Genomic DNA, 20,958 nt, shown 5'->3' with positions numbered 1-20,958 from the left:
CCAAGCCGTGCTGGGTGCACGAAGGCTGGAGAGGCAGCGCATGCTTGGGGCCGCGGCCCTGTCCTCTAATGATGCCAGTGTAAGCTGGATGTGAAATGTACTCTCCAAACGGAAATGAAAGTTCTCTATATTTAAACCACTGTGTATGAATTGGAGTCAGATTGTAGGGTTACATTTATTGATAATGGATAATTTCAAAGGAAGATGTGAAATTATTCTGTATTTGTGGGCAAATGTCTGAATTTTGGGACAGTGGGTAAAGGGTCGAATCACGTGCTCTGCAATTTTAAGCAGTGCCCTGTCCTGAGATGAGATTTATTACCTGTGTGAAGTTGATTCACATGGAGCATATTCTTGCTACTTTGTTCATTTTGGTTATTAAGTGTTGTTATGAAATTATCGTGGAAAATGTCCTTTCAATATTAAAGCTTTGCCAAACCTACCATATTGTACTTGGTTTTCATTTCTAGCACGCATTGCATTTAAATATTATTTTTATTCCTCACAGCTTATGAACTGAGGCTAAGGAGCTGTAGGGAAGCCTGTGGTTTCTTAGAAATGCAGGTTCCCAGGGGCACCAGCTCTGCTGCAGCAATTCTGCATGTCACCCCTGTGCCCACGGGGCCTGCTGTGGGTTCCCACGGGACAAGCCTTTATGCAGGTGATTCCCCCGGGCCCTCCGTCTTCCCTGGTGAGTGTTAATGTCTAGGTATGTCTGAATTCTACTCCAACAGGGACAAAATTACTTTGTCATATCCCAGGGGACTCAAGCCTGCAGTTGTCCTGCGAACCCCCCTCCTTGAGGAGCCCGCTGTCACACTGTCCCCGGTTCCTTCATCACATGATCACCTGTCCATGGCCTGACATCTTTGTACTCAGCCACCATCTGCCTTCCTTCCTTGTACCTCCCCGGGGCCCCAGGCCCCAGGGGACACTCACGGCCTTCGTGCAGGACAGAAGGGTTGCACTTACCTGGTGTGCTCACGGCCGTTTCTGATGTGCCTCCTCGGTGTGTGCTCACTCTCCCCACCGTTTCTGGGACATTAAGAGCTCTTCCTGCCTCCACAGTCATACTCAGGACATTTGGGTGGTGCCGGTGGGTAAGAGGCCTTCTCCCGGTCATCACGAGGAAAGCCCAAGACATTCCTGGCCCCTGGAGACCACTTGAAAGTTTTATGAGCTTCAGACCGGATAAGAGCATCCAGGCTGCACGAGCACGGAGGCTGTTTAAAGAAAGAGGGCAGATAACTCCTGATGACAGAGGCGGTGGTCAGGACAACTTACCGATACTATGTAGCGAAACATGGGGAAAACATATTCCCCCTGAATCATTTTACATTATTTTTATATCTAAGATTTTGCATCTCCACGAAACCCTCCATCAATAAGGCAGAGAGCCTTAGATTAAGGGTCACAGGGTGTGGTCGCTCTTCTTCCCCAGAGAGAGCAAGTCACCTTTCAGTGCTTTCTATTTACAGAGCCTCTGTTTAATTGTTAGAATCTTGTAGAAACACATTGCAAATGGAAATGATGTGGGATGATGGAGGCACTTTTGTCTTAGCCTCCCAAGAGAGAGACAAAGAGGCAGAGAAGAACGCTGGGATATGTATGTGTGCAGGGGAGGGGGTAAGGGGAGGATGTAAATGCCAGGCGCCCACTCATCATGAGCCGAGTGGCGTGTTACAGTTTGCATTGGTACATCTGCTCAGCTGCCATAACAAAACGCCACACACTGGGTGGCTTAGACCACAGATATTTATTTACTCACAGCTCTGGAAGCTGAAAGTCCAAAACGAAGGTGTCATTAGGATGCATTTCTGGTGAGAACTCTGTTCCTGGCTTGCAGAAGGCCACCTTCCTGTCTTCACAGTGCTTTTCCTCTGTGTGCACACAGAAGAGAAAGTGAGCCAGCTCCGGTGTCTCTTCCTGAAAGGGTAATAGTCCTATCAGAGCAGGACCTCACCCGTATGGCCCCATTGAGCTGTAAGTACTTTCTTAGAGGCCCCATCTCCAAATCAGCCACACTGAAGGTTAAAGTTCAGCATATGAATTGGGTGGGTGGACGGGGGCACATAATTTCGTTCCTAATACATTTGTGAAAAATCTGCCATTTAGGCCACTCTCAAAAAGGAAAAACAAACATTTCAGTACTTTCTCACTCTCTGTAATTTCCCTTGCACTCCTTTCTGGCAGATTTTCTTAGTAAATTTCAATTGAAAAGGAAATCGTTCATGAATATTCACACTGCTATCAAATACCGAGTCAAGAAGTGTGGGACATTTACTTTTCCATGACGTGGACGGTAATTTTCCAAAGCAAGTTCACATGGCATGTAGCCTGAACTCCTTACCTAAAAGCCACAAATTATGTAGCCAGTAAATTTTTTTTTTTAAAGATTACTATCCAATGCTTTTGCTTCTAAACCTCCAGCTTTCACTCTGTTTTGACTCATAATGACCAGGAACGTAGTTAAAAATATTTTTGTCTACCTAGTTGTGGGCCCAGAAACTGTAACAATAGAAATCTGGCACCTGGTTTCACACTTCTTAGTAAAGACTTTTATTGTGAAGAGCCACTCTAATATGAATACATATGCAAAATCCAGTGTCCTGTGTTGCCAAATTTTAGGTGCTACTTCTGTGAAATTATGTAGCCACATGGTTTTAACTTCTCTTGTTTCGGTATGTATCTCTTTTACAGGTTGGCCATTTATACACAATATTAGGTTGACATTTGGAAATGCAATGGAAGAAGACACCTACATTTAACCTGTGGCCTTAAAGTGTTAATATTTATTGAATAAGATTCACAACAGACAATGTCTGCAGAAATGTTTTTGAAGTTAAGAATTATTTCATATTAGACATAAAATTAGTTCACATTAGAAAATGGGTAATGTTGTCAGCATTATGTAATTTGCAGTGGAAAAAAAACTTATTTCATAAAATGCATAAAGCTTAGGAAGGAAAGACACCAGAATCTATTTCTCTGCTGTGCCCTCCCCTTTGTCACTGACCTCGCTTCTGGAAGTTTCAGGTGCCTGCTAGATAAATTAAAATGTCATCTGGAGTGGGTGGAAATGAGGCTTGCTTTTGGACTTCTGGCCTCTGGACTGTAAGAAAACACATTTCTCTTTTGAGCCACCAACTTGGTGGTAATGTGTTATGGCAAACTTAGGAAGTCAATAAGGTGTCCTAACTCCCCTTTATGACATCTTTCAATTTCTAATTGAGTAAATTTAATTGATTTTTAAATTTCAGAATGGTTGAATCAAGCAAAATCAGTTATATTATTGATTTGATCCTAAACTTAGCAGAATCTCAGGTAAGATGCAAGTAGTGTATACACACGAGTCATAAAAGGAAAACCCGCAGTAAAACCGGTAAATCTGAGTCAACAAGTTTTGCTATGCAACATTTTTCTTCTGTATTTACACCTTCACTAACACCTCACCCCGCTGCTGCACACATACTATTTGATTTGAACGGCAACATCCACAAGCCCCAGCAGTACCGCAGCAGCGCCTCCTAGCGGACGGTTCTGCGCACACCTATGCCCGTCCAGACACCTGGGTTTCCATAGCGGAGGCTGCAGGCAGGAGCCTTGCATTGTGTTCCCTGACCAACAGGGGGAGCCACAGGCCTACACGAGCATTTCACAGGCTTCCTGAGGATAGAAACGCTGTTGGTCCTGGACGGGCAGGTCTGCACCGCCTGCCTTGCAGTGCAGCACGAGCATTTCTTGGATGCTTACAGGGGCTCAGGTGGGCCTAGGACTCCATCTGTTTTTGGCAATGTCACTTCTCAGCCCCTGGGCTGAGGTAGAAAATTCTGAGGACACTTGAACAGTTGTAACTCTTTTTCCCATTGTTGCCAGAAAAGCAGGGAGTCCCTGGGCTCCACAGCGTACTGAGGGAACTGTGCTGGTTCTGGTGGACCGCGGAGGCGTTGGAATTGTCCCGCTTGCTATCTAGAGAGAGTTTCTAGTACAGGTTCGGAGAGGGGAAAATCAGGCATAGCCGGTGAACTCCAGGGACCGGGGAGGGGAGCAGAGTCCTAGGGGGTGGGTGGGTGACCAGAGGCCAGAGCTGCGTGGAGAGTGGACACTTGTGACTCACCACCACGAGCACACCTCCCTCCGTGCCCCTGTGATCAGCTCAGAGACCTGCCAGCGTCCCTTTCCTGTGCAACTTTACGTTCTCCCTAGTGTTTGTTTTTTTCTTGTTTCTAACGCAACCAATTTTATATGTACTTATTTCTAACTCGATCCTAAACTCTCTCCTTCAAAAGTTCTTTCTCATCAGGCATGCTGATCAGTTCCCTCCTCTCGCAGCACCATGTCTGGGAGATTTCTGAGTCGTCGAAACCACGCCGTTGGCCTCTGTGTGCTGCTCACCGTCATGCTGCGGTGTCACCCGCTGAGGCTGCCGTCACGGTGAGGTCCCCCTCCTGTCACCCCGTGAGTTCCCACAGCAGTGTTCTTGGATCCTCTTGCTACTATGCTGCATTCTTTTCCGATGGTTCCTGCAATGAATTACCATAAACCTCGTGTTTTATCTCGTGTTTTAAAACAACACAAATGTATTTTTTTTCCTTTACAGTTTTGGAGGCCGGAAGTACGCAGTGAGTCGCCTCAGTAGCTGTAGAGCGCTTCCTCATTGTGGACACTGTATGGTAACTGCTCTGTTTCTTACTAGCTTCTTTTCTGGTCATATATGGTGGCAATACTTTCTGCAGTTTTCACGATGCACCCTAGTGCTGTTGTCCTTTATAAATCAAGTAACTTTGTTGAATAAAATGGTATGTGGAGAAACTACAGAAGGGGTTTCTACAGAACTATTTGACTAAAGACTTAATAGACTCCTTGAAAACAGAGACCATGACTTGACTTGCTCTTCTCTTCATCTGCAATGCCTGCTAGATAATAAATGTCACCATCCCCTCAGTCACCGTCATCCCTATTTCCCTCCCCTTTTGAAATACTGTCTTCAACAGTCAGGCCCTATTATTACCTACATTTCCCAAACCCTAAGGCCCTGGTTCCTTGGAAGACAAACAGATGCCCTAATTTCGGTGTGGAGGCATTGCTCATTGCTCCATGAGCCAAGCTGCCCAGGGGTTTTAGGGACTGGCCTGCTCTCTACAAGTTTCTAGTCATTTCCTTGGCCTAAAGAAGGGAGTCTGGCACAAACAGAGGGTTAATACCTCTAGCCCCTGTCCCACCCTAAAAGCAGCAGGCATTTTGTGTTCTGGAGTTGCTTTTCGGTTCTGCAGTCTTCTTGGATCTCAGTGTGTGGCTTCTATTTGAGTAGACCTGGGGCTGACGGGGAACAAGGGGACCAGGGGCAGAAGACAGGCAGAGGGCAGGCGGGCCTCCTTACAGCCAGGACTGTGGCTTCCCTTCGCCTGGGTCCACATGCAGTTTGGGAGAAAAGGAGCAGAGGAATTTTGAAGACAAAGCATTGTTAGGAAAATGCCCATTTTCTGTTGACCGATCCTGTTCAGTTTCAGTGATGAAGCCTGGATGGTTCCAGATGCCAGGAGAGCCTCCTGTGCGGCTTCTTCTCAGGTGCAGGTCTGGGGGTTCGTCCTGTGCAGAGATTCCGCCAGTTCTCAGATTCTCCATACTTACCAAGGATTATGTGAATTTGTACTGTTACCTAGTGAGACTTGGTTCAAGAAGAATAAAATGGCCAAGGGTAATGACAATCATTCTTTGGGGTGAAGGTGTCTGCAGAGGCCAGTGGAAGGTGGCTTCATGCGGTCAGCAGCTCAGAGGCCCAGAGGGCTGTCTTTGTTTGGGGAGTTTGATGGGATCTAATGTGGGCAGCTGGTGATACAGGGCTGAAAAGGCTGGCAGTGCCAAATGGGGGCAAGAGGCAACCTCAGTGTTCGCCCCAGCCGGAATCCCCCTGCTGTGGCTGGAGGGGGACCAGGGGGCGGAGGTGCAAGCCTGGGAGCAGGGACTGGCTGGCAGGAGCCATGTCTCCAGTGAGGAGAGAGAACACAGAAGCGGGGGCTCTCCCGGGGAACGGGGGCTGCTGGAGTGGTGAGGGAGAAGGTGGGAGCCCGAGGGCCCCCCATGCTCAGACATCCCCTGCCAAGCACCTGCATTGACTGAGGCCAGCCAGCAGCCAGGAAGCTGGGGGCATGCAGTTTGCAGAGAACAGCGCCAGTTACACAGAGCTGAGCAGGGAAGGGGGGATAGACGCACAAAAAGACAGACAATGCGGTGGTGTCACTGAATGGCGAGCAAAACGTGGTTCGGTCTCACATGTCAGAACCGAGTGATCAAGTTTGAGCTTCTGCTCACAGGACTGATCATTTTGGCCTTTACTGGGTGACACCACAGAAGTTTTTTCATAAGGCAAAAGTTACACAGGCATTCCATGCTGAACAGTGTAAATGAATCTCTCACATTTTCACTCGCTGGCAAGATAAGAAGTGCAAAGTTGGTGCCATGGACATTAACTGAGTCGATGTGAGTTATTAAAAAAAAAAAAAATTAAGTGTTAGAACTGATGAATGGCCATACACTGGTATACAAAGAAATCATATGGATAAAAACAGCTCCATTAACATAGACAAAGATAGATGCCATTTCCATTTATGTATTTTGTGAGGATCGGTACAATGACACACAGACATGACGGTGGTGTGCACCGTTACAGGTTCCCAGCTGTGACCTTCAAGAAATGGCAGCTTCCTTGGGTCTGTTTCTTCATATGTAACTGGCGGGTACTACCTCCTGCGGTGATCTTGCATCATATAAGAAAAGCACGGGGGAAAGATTTGTAAATTATCAGGTGCTCCACAAATACAGAGGAGTGGTATCTGATTAAGTGAGCAGCTATTGGCCAGCCCCTTATGTGTTGGTTTTCTAAGGATCATCTTGCAAAATAAGCAAAGAAAAAGAGAGAAAGCAACGGGAGCCATCTGGACGCTCACTCACTGGGTGACTTGGCTGAGCCGCGTGACTTCTCTTGGCCTCCCCTGCACATCCGGCCGGAGTCTCTGGCTTATGGGACCCGCGGCACGCAGCAGAAGAGGCTGAGCCTGCACCTCCCGACCGCCTTCTCGTCTTCAGCACAGGTCCTCCTGCACTTGCCCCGGCCCAGCTGGCAGGGCGCACAAGCTGCAAAATCACCTACGCCAAGAAAGTGCTGCTGCCAGGCCTCTCCCAGAACTCCGGACGCAGGAAAGAGGCCAAAGGCCACAGGAGAGAAGGGGTGCATTTATGACCACAAGGAGTGTTTTCAAGGACCAGCCCCAGTTTTTCAAAGAACTCTGCTCTTTGCAGAAAGGGGTTGGGGAGAGCTAATTTTGAAGCACCAGGTAGACCCCATCCCGTGGGTTGTCCATGGCTGGCGAGCTTGCCCGAGTCAGAAGTGAGCACCATCAGACTCCAGCGGTCACTCCATGAAAGGGGAGGGCCAGGAGTCCCCTGGGTGTGAGGGTCCAGTTAAAAGACTCAGGTTCACTCTGGTTTAGACCTGGTAATGGCCCTGTGTCATTTCTCATTTGTCAGGTGGACATTCTAGAAATACTTGCCCACATTTAAAATTTGTTTAATGGTCAAATGGAATAATTGATGTGAGGGTATTTAGCCAAACACAAATACCTAAATAGCTGTTTTGTTTGTTACTTTAAACAGAAACTTTTAATACGACCACAAATAATTTTTCAGGATGACTTGCATGGGCCGGGCAGGAGGTGTCCTGCCCCCCAAGATCCCTTCCTCTGCTGGCCTGGTTCTCCGGGGGCAGTATTTGGGCTGTAGCACCTTGTTTTCTCTCCCATTAGCCCCCCTCCCCGCCCAGCTTGGCCCTTAGGCTGTGCCTCCCGCCGGCTCCGGTCTTGGCACCTGCTCGTCCCGCGCAGACTGCTGGGCTGTGCCCTGCCCAGCCCACCACAGTTGGGCCTGCCGCTGCTCCTACGGCGTTGCGTCCTGATTTCTGGACGCTAAGCGCTCCTTCACTCTGCTGCCTACGGTGCGCCCCAGCCGGCCGGCCTGGCTGTCCCCTGCTTTCATGAAGCTCAAATCACTTCTCCAGGCTCTGCTCCAGAAAGCCAGGTCTGTACCACCTTCCTTGTCTCCTTGGCACTGTGCCCTCCTCACACCTTGGGACAAGAATTCCAGTCGGCCTGGAACACATTCCCTGGAGACTTTGATTCTACCTTTGATGGGCAGAGAGGTGCTAACGTGTGCCTGAAGATGCCCATCTGCAGGCGGCACACTGCACCCAGGGAACCTGACGGCCCTTAGGACAAAGACCCATCGGCGTCCTTCCCCACCACGCTGGTCTGACCCGGCCTGCGTCTGTGGCTCCTAAGCCCCTCAGTTCAGTAGTTGCATCTCCAGCCCCTCAATTCCTTGTTCACTTGTAGCTCCTGACATCACTACTTTCTCCTCCCAAGTTCCAACCTGAGTCCTCACCTGGGGTCCTCTGCATTAGCACCCACCTCCCTTCCCAGCTTCTGTGCGCTGCACCTGCCCCCACCTGCATGCGCTAATACCTCTGCTTTGATGTCTCAGTCTTTTCTACTTCCAGAGCCTTGCATTACTGAGGCAGGGAAATCAGCATTTTCTGCTTAGAATCAGATAAGATAGGCAATTGTGCTGTATTTCTAATCTGACTTACCCTTGGGAGAGCCTGGGAATCATCTCTAGAGGCCCGTTTGCTGCCAAATTAGAACACCCAGTATACCGCCCATCCCCCTGTCAACGCTCTCTGGGTGTGTTTACATGCAGGACTGTACGCAGTTGGTACCCCCCTGGGCCAGGAAAAATGGTCGGTTCTGACAGCATCTCTCCTCCCAGCCACCATGTGATCTGACTGTTCCCTGCTGCACAGCGCTTGGACGGCTGCATTCCACCCCTGCCTAGAAGGCCTGTGGGAAAACTTGTAATTCTGGTGTCCTGCATTGAAAGCCCAGCTTACCACTATTATCTGTGTCACCCAGGGAAAACTACTTAATGCTTCATCTATGTCTCTGCTCCATCACCCATAAAATGGTGGTTATAGTAATACCTACCTCATAGGACGTTTGGAATACAAATGACGTCATCTACATAAAGGTGCTCATAGACTGCCTCACAACCCTCACCTTTCTCTCTCTGTGATTCTGCCTAAACACTTTTAACTTCTGTTTGCAATTACCCAGGGATACTTCTTTGGGTTCTGTTTATAGTATGCTTTCTTCCTGTGTGACACAAGTCCACAAAAATGGTCAGTGAAATGGGGGTGAGTTCATCATTCCTGTATCTGATCCTTCTTAGACCAACAGCATATATTTGGGACCTTATTGGGTTGCGGAGCAGAGCGTGTGAGAGATGGATAAGCCTGTTCTCAGAGGGGGCTGTTGGCTGGTACAAGCTTGTTCCTGTAACTTGGGCTTAATTGGCACCATGAGCTAATGAGAATAGCCACCAGGTCCAGATCTCTATGGCCAGAAGTACAATCCAATAACAGATTTCTTTGGGAAATGGAAAATCCAAACAGGATGCTGGGAACAGGGGAAGAGAAGATGGCAGAGTCAGTGGACTAGCATGTCAGGCTATTCTGTCTTCTCTGCTGTCTCACTGCTTCCTGTCTCCCGAAGTTAGAGATAGCTGGTGGGCCAGAGGTCGTAAAAGGAGCAATTACATACCAGGGATTTAACTTACCTCTGGGAGATGTCTTGGCATCCTCGAGTCCTGCCTGACACCCTGTATTCAAAACAAAGCACATTTTGGATATTAAAGTCAATGCAGGAACGAACTAACACTGCATAAAACGATTCCCAGCTCCACACACCCACTGTCAATGAAAAGCAGATCATAGAGGGTGCATCTTCATTCCACTTCAGAAGGCTAGCACTCCTGGTAACCAGCAAGAAAAAAAAGATAAAAGGAATAGCAGCTTGCTCCTAGAAAACGTCATTGCCAGTTCAAGAAATTCCCATGAGGGCTGTGGGGAGCTAAGCATCCCTCTCGACTCAGAGGTGTCCAAGGAAGAATTATCAAGCTAAGCGATCTGCCCACTCAAACCACACTGCTTCCATTTACCTGATGGAAACTGAACCCAGATGAAAAAAAAGGCCAAGAAAAAGCCCAACACCGTCCTGCTCGGGGCCATCCCTGCAGAAGAGTCTTCCCAGCAAAGGTTGGGTTTCCTCTGAGAGGAGGAGAGGCTGGCTTGTATTTGGAAGTAATGGGATGCGCCCTTGGTCAGTGAAGTGAATCAATAAAGAAAGCACATTTCTACGGTCCATTTGCCAGGATCAAGGGCTGACATGACAGACAATAACCCCAGCCCTATAAGGCCCCGTCTTCTGGGGGTTCTATGGGCGCAGCGGCAGTGATGCCAGTAAGTATGTGACCTTGGACAGGTTGCTTAATTTGTTGAACCTGTTTCCTCATCCTTAAAATGAGGATGTAACAGCCACATGGGCTGCATAGGATATTTAAGGAGCAATGTATGCAAATGCTTAGTATCAGTCTGTCTGTCGGTTATTACCACTAGCATTGTATCCACATTTCTTTCTGTCCAGCTTTGAGCCCAGCTTTTCTGCAAATAGTTTTTCAAGAAACCTCCCACTGATTCATAATGAACCTTTCCCAGCCTGTAAAACACAAAGGAGCTGATGTTTGTGTATTTGTTTCTGTGACTTGCGAGGACACAGGAGCAAGGTGACCCTCTAGGGGACAGAGGACTGAGCCTGAGCCTGGTGACTTCCGGCTTGTAGGCATTTTGAGTGACCTGGAATGCTCAGACCTCCCCATGTGGAGTACATGGTAAGATTCACATTTTTTTTTTTTTACTACATAAGGAAATACCTGCTTCAGTCAAGCAGTTTGTCTAGTGTCCACAGTTCATAAATGCTGAAGCTGGAATGTACTCTGTCGGACTACAGTGTACCAGCTCTTAACCGATATATCATAATATCATACAATCACTGTCATTTGACATACAAGTCAACTGAAGCTACCAAGGAACATAGGGTAGAAACCCAAACGGCCAGCTTCCAGATCCTTCATTTGCGCTGACTTGTATCTACCCTCTGTCATTGACCCTAGGGTCTCTTCATCCCCATTTTCCTTCTTGGGAGTGTTCCAGAATCAGGAAAACATTGAGCTACAGACTGAGTGACACCCACTGAGGAACCAGCAGCGCATGAAAAAAATCCTCATTTCCCACATGCCTCACTGATCAAGATGCCACTTAATCTGGACAAAGGCATAAATGTGGGTGTTTGCTGCTCATTTCTCAGGGACACTGTGCTGTTACCGCAAGACCCTGCCACTCATGAGGCTGCTCCTCTTTCTCTTTGCTGCTCTCTGCTTTCTGGCCCCAGGTAAATGAGCGCCTCTGCAGGGACGGTTATCCCAGGTGGTGGCCTGGCACGGGGTCCTCTTGGTGAGTCCCTGGGCATCATCACCTGTAGAATGCAAAGGCACGCTGCAGGGGACACCTGCTACAGGAGGTGATGTCTCTCTGTGCCTCTTCTGTAAAGCCTTGCATTCCTTATCATCTAGGATGGGGGTCACAGGCTTAAAGAAAGAAAGATATGCCAGGAAAGGTGCTTTTTGGTCCCCAGTCTCCTGCTCACTAACAATAACAAATACTCGAAAAAGAAAATTTAACAGGTAGGGTAGCCATCTATGGAGCTTTTAAAAGAGAGTTGTGATAGAGGCCCAGACAGGTGAGGAGGGGAGGCAGGAAGAGATGTTAGAGGAAGGGGTGCAGCACAGAGATGCCCTTCACGCCCTTTGTGGCAAAGGGAGCCAGTCAGCTGTGCTCCCGGAACTGGGGTGGTGAGGCCGGTGCTGGGACCGACAGGCTTTGCTTCAGGAAATGCACGCGGTGCCCCAGGCCAGGGCCTTTACGGGAAGCTCTGCCCTACCACCGACTCAGTGGTACCCAGAGCACCTCTTTTGTCTCCGAAGGCCCCTTTACATGTATTTTACAGGTGCAGAAACTGAGCCTCGCATGGACTTACCCAGCCCTGCCCGACCACAGTGAGAGGAAGTATGCCGCCTATGTCAGAACACCTGTCGCTCTCCTGCTCCTGGGAACCTCCCGTGGCTCCTATTGGGCCTCTCCCAAAATTAAAGTCCCAATCCAGATTCATCCCAAGTTCCAGAGAGCTGAAGGAAGGGCTTTCTAGAACTCACAGTGGTTCCAAACGTGTGCCATATGGGAGCAGTATCGCTCCTGTGTGGGCTCAGGACTTTCACACTAGCTGTGCACGTCTCGGGTCTGTTGTGCAATAAGCCTGTGCAAGTAGATTCTCTCCCAAGTAAATGGGGATCTGGGACCCGCAGTGAGCCGCGCCTTCCAGTGGCTTTGATGGACACATTAGAAACTGACTGAGGTCTCCTTTCCAGATCACTCATACTAACGACACAATCAGTCGACACAATGCAAGAGTATGCAATATAAAATTACCTAATATAAGTAAACGAAACCAACCTATTAATGGGCCATATATACATGCACACGGAGTGCATGTATTAACCTTCAGGTGCATGGCCGTGATGATGCATCAGAAGCCTTGTAGGCACAAGCGCCCTGTCTCTTTCTGGAGGCTCTCCCTTTCTGAGCCACTGCTATGAACAGGGTCCAATACAGGGACTCCTGTCAGAGTGATGAGGTCCAGACCTCCAGGCTGAGATGGCAGGACAGTACCAGGGGGCAGAGAGAGCACAGACCCCTGCAGCGGGGGCCACTGTTCATTGAGCTTTGCAATACTGTAGTTCTTAGGAACTTGCATGTGGATGCCAGAGATGATTAGTATCCATGCTGGCCTAACCCACCTGGGTTTCGTTTCACAGCTACGCGAATCAGCCACCTTTATATGTTGACACTAATGGCAATTTGTGTAACCTGACACTTCCATGACATATACCCAAATCAGGCAACTCTAAGATGTCGGTTCTGATAAGATGTGCTGTGTGTCCCTAACTTGAAGTGGGTTACTCGTAGGATTGCTGCTGATAAAACGGTAAGGCCACTTGGTGTTCTGTGCAGAATAGACAAAGGGGCCCTGGCACTTCCTGCACGCTGCCCCGTCTGGTCTTGAACATGCGGATGGAATGTGGGGAAGGACTGAGAGGAAGCCTTAACCTCTTTCCTCCTATCTGCCAATCAACCTGAGAAGAGAATTAACCCAGGTGCTTCCCTTTCTTGTGCAGCCAGGAACACATTTTTTGATGAGAAATGCTACAGGCTTAAAGGGAGATGCACGCATTCTTGCCAGAAAAATGAAGAACTCGTTGCTCTCTGCCAGAAGTTTCTGAGATGCTGTCTGACCCTCCAGCCATGCCAGAAGAATGAACAGGAGTGGTCGGTCTGAAGACTTACTCTTCCCAGAGCAACACACATGGGCTTCATCTCCCTTTCACTCTGGCCTCTTCAGTGAGAAGACACATCAGTAAAAATAAATGACTGCCTTTTACCAGCTTGTCAGTGTGTCACTAAGCCCTCAGGGGCTGCTTACTGCTCTAGGCCAAGGCCCAGGATCCCATCTCCCCTCTGGCCTCCCCCAAGTCTCCTCTGCTTGATTCCAGCCTCAGCCATGTGCTCAAAGCTGGTTACAAAGCACATGCTCTGGGCCTGGTACCCAGAGAGCGTAGAGTGATAAGTGTCCTCCTCCTCGGGGAACTTTGAATCCCATTGACCAAATCACAAAAAAAAAAAAAAAAAATTGTGACTGCAAGCTGGGATGGATGTTAAGAAGGAATTTAAAACATTGCACAGGGAGGGCTGTAGTTCTGGGGCCCTTGACTGTGGGAGGAGGGTGTGGAAGGTTTCCCGGACATTTTGACATTGAGGTTGGGAGCTGCCCGTTCAAAGGGGTCATTCGTGGGTCAGGCCCACACAAGCAAAGGCACAGAGGTGGCCAAGTCTGGGCAAGGGAGGCCAGCCTGGTCAGGGCACCACGGTGGGAGCACCAGTGCAGATCCGGGCTCCGAGCATGAGAGCCTCGTAGGCCACACGCTAAGGGTTTTGGTTGGGTTTAATTAAGAAGTAACAGCAAACTGCTGTAGGGATTTTAAGAAGAGGTATGACATGAACCAGGTACTGTTTTTTAAAAATCATGTGGGCAAAGATCTGTTAGTAGTCAATCAGCTAGGAAGGGGGCTGGCGGTGCTGGGGAGACCACTGTCACATGTCTGCTCCACCACGAATCCCCACATTTACAGTCGACATCAGCCTCCCCACTGCCCCCAAAATACCCCTGCTGCGGAAGTCTTGCTTCTGCATCCTTGGCACAGTTCATCGTGGTGACTTACTCTGCCTTTCAGCGATCAGTGACCTTGACGCAGACAGGGTCTGTGGTTACGGGACTGCTCGCTGCCCCAGGACTTGGAGGACAGAGAAATCCAGGATCGGGAGGTGCCCCAACACCTACCCGTACTGTTTGAAAAATGGAATGCCAAGTCACAGAACATGTGAAATACTAAGACCAAGCTGGAGCCTGGTCCCCAGGGTCGCTGACAGCTGGACCTCGGAGCTGCCCTCCTCAGGGCCTCCTGGACAGAACAGTGGCCGCTAACCCAGTGGTTACGTGAGGATCTGTTGAATGCAGGACCAGTGTAGGAGGTGGCCCCGCAACAGAGGGCCTCAGCCTCCCGAGCCCCCAGTGGGACCCCTCTGGTTGTGCTAAGGGAGGACAGCGATACAGCCTAAGTGCGGGTTTCAACACTTTAAAAGCTGAACTGAAAAAAAAAAAGGATCTTATCAGTCACAAGCCTATGCACTGTTTTTTTTGCCTTAGTTGTATCAATTGATCTTGATAACGTTTTTCTTTTCTGTTCAGAAGCTCTGCTTAGCGGCTATACAGATCTTTCAGTTATTAAAATGGAAAATAAATTGATATTAAGTGCAATTTTGTCTGGCAGACACTCACTATGATTCAAAACATAGACCTGGGGGCAGGAAAAAAAGGAGACGGTGATGGAAAGCGAATGTCTGTGGAGGGTCATGTCCAGCAGATGGCAGCAGAGAGCAGCCCTCCCAGGGCCGGGTTACTGGACCCCAAACGGGAGTAATAAAACCTTTGACCTGCCTTTCCTGTGCAAACTTCATTGCAGGGTAGCCACATGCTTTTCAAGGAAAAGCTTCTCTCTACAAAAGGAGTGCAGCTAATAACTGAAGGAGGCAATGACAGAATGAGGATATCATTACTTTGCAAAGACCTAGGGAAATAATAATCTAGCCAATGAATGTCAATAGACACTAAAATAAGCAAGAATGACCACCTGATATTATGGGCCTCCTCAGACATGCAACCACTGCAGAGCTATTCATCTGGACTGTGACCTTCCTGCCAAAACCAGTCAGATGAACCTTCACGGAGCCATCACCCAGCCACCTTCAACACGTGTCTAATCTTGTTTCATCTCTTCCTGATTGATAAACTCCCACTCCTGGATTACTTCTAAGAACACTCAAGATGCCATGTCACTGTACCTGAAAATACTTTGGAATACATAACTCAGAGACAAGGACTCTTTTTAAAAATATAGATCTATACTTAATAAAATTTAATGGCCAGACAGTATTCAGATGGCTCAGGTTGTCTCATAAGTGCATTCTGTTTCTTACAATCAGAATCCTTCGCATTTGCTTGTTTACCTCCAAGGCCTCTTGTATGGCTGGCGTGGAGTGCTGAGAATCAAACATGTATCTGGGTGGGGCTGTAGACCTTAGCACAGCAGTGACGGCACAATGGAAGTTGCTCCACAGCCCCAGGGGATTCAGGGCTATGAAGGCCGGATGCAGAGCGCTCTGTCCGACAACAGCATCTCGATTTTAGGTTGTTTCTCCTCCTGTGTTGGGTCCCTCTTCATTGTTCTCATACATTGTATTTTACAAAGTACTTTCCCCATTCTCTTCTGTTCGTCACAATACACTTGCATCCTAACCTTCTACATGTGGAAACTAAGCCTCCGAGTGATGGCTTTCCTAACGTGGGTCAGGAGATTAGGCAGGGACAGGCATAAGCCCCACGCTCAAGGCCACATCAGAGGCAGCTAGAATGTACCAGGTGCTAGCATGCCAGCTGCCACTTCGTGAACAACGCCCGGAAGTTTGCACCTTGATTTCCCCAGCTGCACTGGCCGTTTACACAGTGTTCACAATGATCACTGTTAGCTCTCCTCTTATGACCACTTTGACATTTTGCAATGAGAGGAGACGCTGTACTTCCCCATGTGACGAAAACTGTACAGGGGGCAGGTCAAAAGAGACAAGCAAGTCGTGGAAGAGGCCGAGAAACAGGGAGAGAGACTTGGTGGAGAAAAACTGGGAGGGGAAATTCGTCGGAAGGGCTTTGGAAGTATCTATGTAACTTCAGGAAATGACAGATTGGAAGTTCAGGTGGTCCCTGAAGTGTTTTTTGTTTTTCTGCATGATTATTTTTTTACACTAAAATAAATAAATTCAGAAGACAGTTTAGGATCCACATGACAGCCTTATTTCATACTGTTTTACCGAATAGCACAGTGCTCTACGGAGAAGCACTTGGGGAAATGGATGATTTTATGCCAGTGGCATCGATTTGGCCTCTCTGCCCACTTTCCGCTGCTCTTTCTTCTCCTGCCTTTTTATACTCACCAAACCCACCCAAGGCATTCAGGCCTAACAGTTACTTTGGGGGAACCGGTTCAGTGCTTGTTTCCCTCGCAGTGGGAAATACTGCATCCACCGGTGTCCCCTGTGGTAGAGACATTCTAGAAGGCAGCCCTGGCCCCAGCTGCACCCACGGCCCCAGCTGGACTGTACAGGCAGCCATCCTGCCACCTGCATGGGCGCCATGAAGCCATCCCTCCCTGCGTTCTCCAGGCTTCTCCTTGTGGCCCTGCTGCTTCCAGATAAATCAGAGATGTGGCCTGGGCCTGGGGGCCAGGGTCCGTCTGAAAGGTCATTTCTGGGCTGGGAGTCCAGGCTGGCCAGGGAGACACTAAGCCCTGGGAGGGCCCTTCCCGGAGGGGTTTTTAGGCAGGAGGCTCTTGGCGGGGTTTGTAATGACACAGAATATTCTGGAGGCAGCTTTCCGGGAGAGCTGTCCAATGCTCTTTCTTATCCGTGTAGCCTTCCCCTTCTCTAGAGAAAGGCAGTCTGTGTCAGGAAGGAACGGAAATGTTATGGGGTCTCAACAACTATGCCGGTGGCACCCCAGGGAATAAGAGCTTGGCTCTGTGAAGCAGCAGGCTCAGTGCCCCCCACCCCTCACCTCTCTCTGTCTCTTACACACACACACACACACACACACACACACACACATGCCTCTCCCAACCCATTCCTTCCATCCTCCACTGGGTCTTTTTCTCCAGCTTCGCGGAGGCATGATTACATACAAAGAACTGCCATGCTTCGTGTGTGCACCCTCATGAGCTTGCCGAGAGGATGGACACCCCCAACCCCTCCAAAACTTTCCTCGTGGTGGTGGTCTTCGTGCTAAGAAGGCTCGGCGGGGGATCCACCCTCCCGGGGGTCCTGGGGTGCACAGTCCGGGTCTGGAACTAAGGCTGGCTCCCCGCAGCCGCTCTGACCTGGGCCTTCCCTCCGCTGGCCCAGGAAGGGAGAGGCTGACAGTCCTCTGCTGTGCATTTGACCTTAATCAGAGCCGTGGGGAGCCAGGTATGCGAGCCCCCAGGGCGCCGAGGACCCCAGAGAACCCGGGGAAGGCACTCCAGGGCAAGAGGCGAACGGGTCCGGCCCCACCGCCCCGTGAGGCGCTCCCTCCTGCCGCGCACGGCGCCCTTCCGGGGGGAGTGAGGCAGCAGGTGGCCCCTGGCACGGGAGGCGGGCGGGGCTGCAGGAAGGCCGGCCTCCAGCGCTCCTGGGGGCCACATAGCCCATCCGGGGCTCTGGAATCCTGGGGGCACAAGAGGCCAAGAGGCAGAGCATCTGAGGCCGTGTCCACGATCGCTGCGCTCCCCCAGCCGGCCCGGGGCCAGGCCACCGAGGGCGCCCTCCGCCGGCTGGGCCGGGAGCTGCCCCTCTGCGGGGTCCGGGTGCTGGCGGGCCCCCCAGGCTCCCGGGGCAGCAGGGGCCCGCGGAAGGAGGGCCTGACCCCACGGCCGCCCTGCCAGTCGGTGCAAACCGCCGCCGGCCTCCGATCTGCCAGGGCTGGGGGCGTCAACAGTTCCCGGGGCGCCCCCTTCGCCCCAAACCCACTCCTGAGCCGAAGCGGGAGACAAGGCAGGAAGCTCAGGGGGTGTGACAAGGGCGTGGGGCCTCCCCGGCGCCGCAGCTCCCCTCCGGGCCTCGGGGGCTTCCTCGGCTCCCAGGGACTCGCTAGTCCGGAAGGAAATACCGTAATGCCATGATGGCACCAGCACCACTGGGTTCTGTCACTCCCACTGGGTTCATGGGGAGCTGAGGCCCCTGGGGCGCTCCGGAGCCGGGAGGGGAGCCGGGCCTGCGCGTTTCCAGACGTCCTCATGGCCGCACGGGGCCGAGGGGCACGGCCCGTTCTGCAGAATCCCTGCACCGTCTTCTCCGCTCACCGACTTGGTCCTCCAAGAATGTGACCCGGTCTTCCCGCTGCCATCCTCAGCAGCTGTCCCTGGCCTTCCCTTAAATAGACGACTCTCTTGCCTCAGATACCCTTTTTCTCGTTCTGCGTGTTACTCACGCTCTTGAGGTTTTACTTGCCTTGCTGTTTGTGAATCTCATTTCCACACGCATCTCCGTGCGGTGCAGCTGGGCATGCGGCTGCCTAGGGCAGTCGAGCACCACGCCCAGAGGGAATCGCTAGGATACAGGCGCCGAGAACCACCTCATTCCTCATTCAGAGAAAAAGCAACAAAGGGAGAGAACTTTCTCCATAAAGAAATTAACAATTTCCCTACGCAGTGGAGGCCAGTTACCGTTTTTATAATCCTATTTTTATATCTCTATTTGCCACTTGATAGGATTATATTGGAAAAGTACATACTATGGAGAAAATTCCAAGTCCAACATCTAAAACGGGACTTGGCCCAGTGTAGGTTCTCAATAACAATTTCTTGAGTCATCAAGGAAGTTGGTTTTGTTTTATGAAAAGAAATTGCTCAGTGGACGAAGCTCGGTTATGAACTTTACTGTCACGGGAGATTCATGCTGGGAGGTCACTGTGCCGTACGGGTTACTGCGGCCATGCACATGACTAAGACGCTGTCATGAGAATAACAATAGCTGCTACTTCTCACTTCATGCTGGTCTGTTCTAAATGCTTCCCATGAATTAGTTTATTTAATTTTCACAACAGCCTTAGGAGGTAAGGACTCTCATTGTTCCCACTTTGCACAAGGCTCTTGGGGTTCCCCTCAGGGATAACAGAGCTGGTTGTAGCCGGGCCCAATGGTGTCATAAAGACCATGCCATCTTTCCTCTTGTTGCCCTTACTGACTTGTTAGAAAATTCTAGAGCCAGAGACTTCTAAGGACCAAAGTATTTCCCACCAATTTCTTTCTTATACCATCTTATATGGGTTCGAGTATACAACACCGTGGGTTCAACAGTTATTAAATCTTCAATCATTAGATCCTCAGCGCCACTAGTGCGGTTACTATCTGTCAACATAGGAAGATGTTATAAAATCTTTGGCTATATTCTTTATTCTGTACTCCTATCCCTGTGACCAATTTAATTACTATAATAATGATTTGCAGTCATATGTAATAAGCACCCACTGCATGCCAAGTACTTTGCTAGATCTCGCACAAACTTGCAGGACGGTGTATCATCTGTCCTTGGCAACCAAGGGCATCTCAGCCCCTTGAAGAGTAACTTTCTCAAAACCACTAGCTGCCTAAAGGGGAGGAAAATTGTGTGAATTCAGAACTGCCTTCCTCCAGGGTCTCTAATATTACTCCCTCTCATTTCAACTCAGCACCAGTTTTATTAACTTTTTAGAATAAATCTTGGTGGCAAGAGATGCAGGTTGAATGGCTGGAAGGCCAGGACGGGTTTGGATTGTCTGAAGGTGAAATAACTGTGACCTCTTCTCAGGAAAAGGTGCATGCCCATTTCCGTTTCCTACTGGCAGAGGCCCAGATGGGACAAGCAGAAAGTTAGGGAAATCGATTTTAAAATAACTTGAAAAGATATCAGTTTCCTCTCCCTTGCCATCCTCCACCACATCCTTTGAGGCTAAAATGACCACTGCCTGATTCTTGGGATGACGGTAAGATGCTAACGTTGGATATTTCCTTATACAGAACCTGAAGCAGATTTCAAAATTGTCAACTGCAAGAGAAGTGAAGGCTACTGTCAAGAATACTGTAATTATATGGAAACACAAATAGGCTACTGCTCCAGAAAGAAAGATGCCTGCTGTTTACATCCGAACTAAAGTTGCTGACAGAGGGGCCAAAGTTTCGTCCACCTGCCTGTTTCCGGACCACGTCATCAGTCCAGATACAGGGTTTTTGGAGAAAGGGCCGAGCTGAGGAGTCGAGGCTCATCTGAAAGACGGGACATGAATCTTATTGTAGCAAAAGAAAAATGTAATCAGCTTATACACAATCTTGTAGACTTGATCTTAGAGAAAGTGACTTGGCCTGAGATACACGGAATCATCAAAGTCATACCGTTTTTGCTGGTAGGTGTGGATGTAATAAACGTTCACAGGAAAGCATTCAAGTAATATGTTCTTTTATGGTAAAAATATTTTTTGAGTCCCTACTTTTGTTCTAGGCACTGAAAAGTGTAATGAACTGTATTCATGAACAGGCGGGGTGACAAACACCTAAATAAGTAAAAACCATAAAATGCCACATATTTGATAGTGGGGATATGTCCAAGGCAATATGTGGAGAAGAGAAATAAGGAAGGAGTCCTGGGGAAATCTGAGCAAGGTTTTAGAGGATTATTAGGAAGCTGATGAGTGAAAGAGAGAGGCAGAGATTTCCCAGCAAAGCGTACGGTTTGTAGAAAGGCAGGGAGGCATGAGAGGGCAGTTGGCTAAGTACACACAGCAC

The 20,958-nt window shown here is 49.4% G+C and overlaps 2 protein-coding genes across 3 annotated transcripts in view; one reads left to right on the top strand and one right to left on the bottom strand.

The window, feature by feature from the left end:
- The window catches only part of LOC118918920 (uncharacterized), a 127,621-nt gene that overhangs the window by 36,360 nt on the left and 70,303 nt on the right, over nt 1-20,958 (bottom strand). For both annotated transcript variants that reach the window (XM_057505053.1, XM_057505054.1), the window contains exons 3-5: nt 9,667-9,708; nt 1,769-1,880; nt 973-1,223 (exon numbers count right to left, since the gene is read on the bottom strand). In XM_057505053.1, the coding sequence (XP_057361036.1) occupies nt 973-1,223; nt 1,769-1,880; nt 9,667-9,708 (405 nt within the window). The remainder of the gene's footprint in view (nt 1-972; nt 1,224-1,768; nt 1,881-9,666; nt 9,709-20,958) is intronic.
- On the top strand, nt 11,288-13,851 carry LOC118918948 (beta-defensin 106A-like). Its single transcript, XM_036898303.2, has 2 exons — nt 11,288-11,336; nt 13,177-13,851. The coding sequence occupies exons 1-2, from the start codon at nt 11,288-11,290 to the stop codon at nt 13,335-13,337; spliced, it is 210 nt and encodes a 69-aa protein (XP_036754198.1). The 3' UTR covers nt 13,338-13,851.

This window comes from Manis pentadactyla, chromosome 7 (assembly GCF_030020395.1).
Source record: "Manis pentadactyla isolate mManPen7 chromosome 7, mManPen7.hap1, whole genome shotgun sequence".
Taxonomy (NCBI): Eukaryota; Metazoa; Chordata; class Mammalia; order Pholidota; family Manidae; genus Manis; species Manis pentadactyla.
This window is presented reverse-complemented; position numbering and strand designations above follow the sequence as displayed.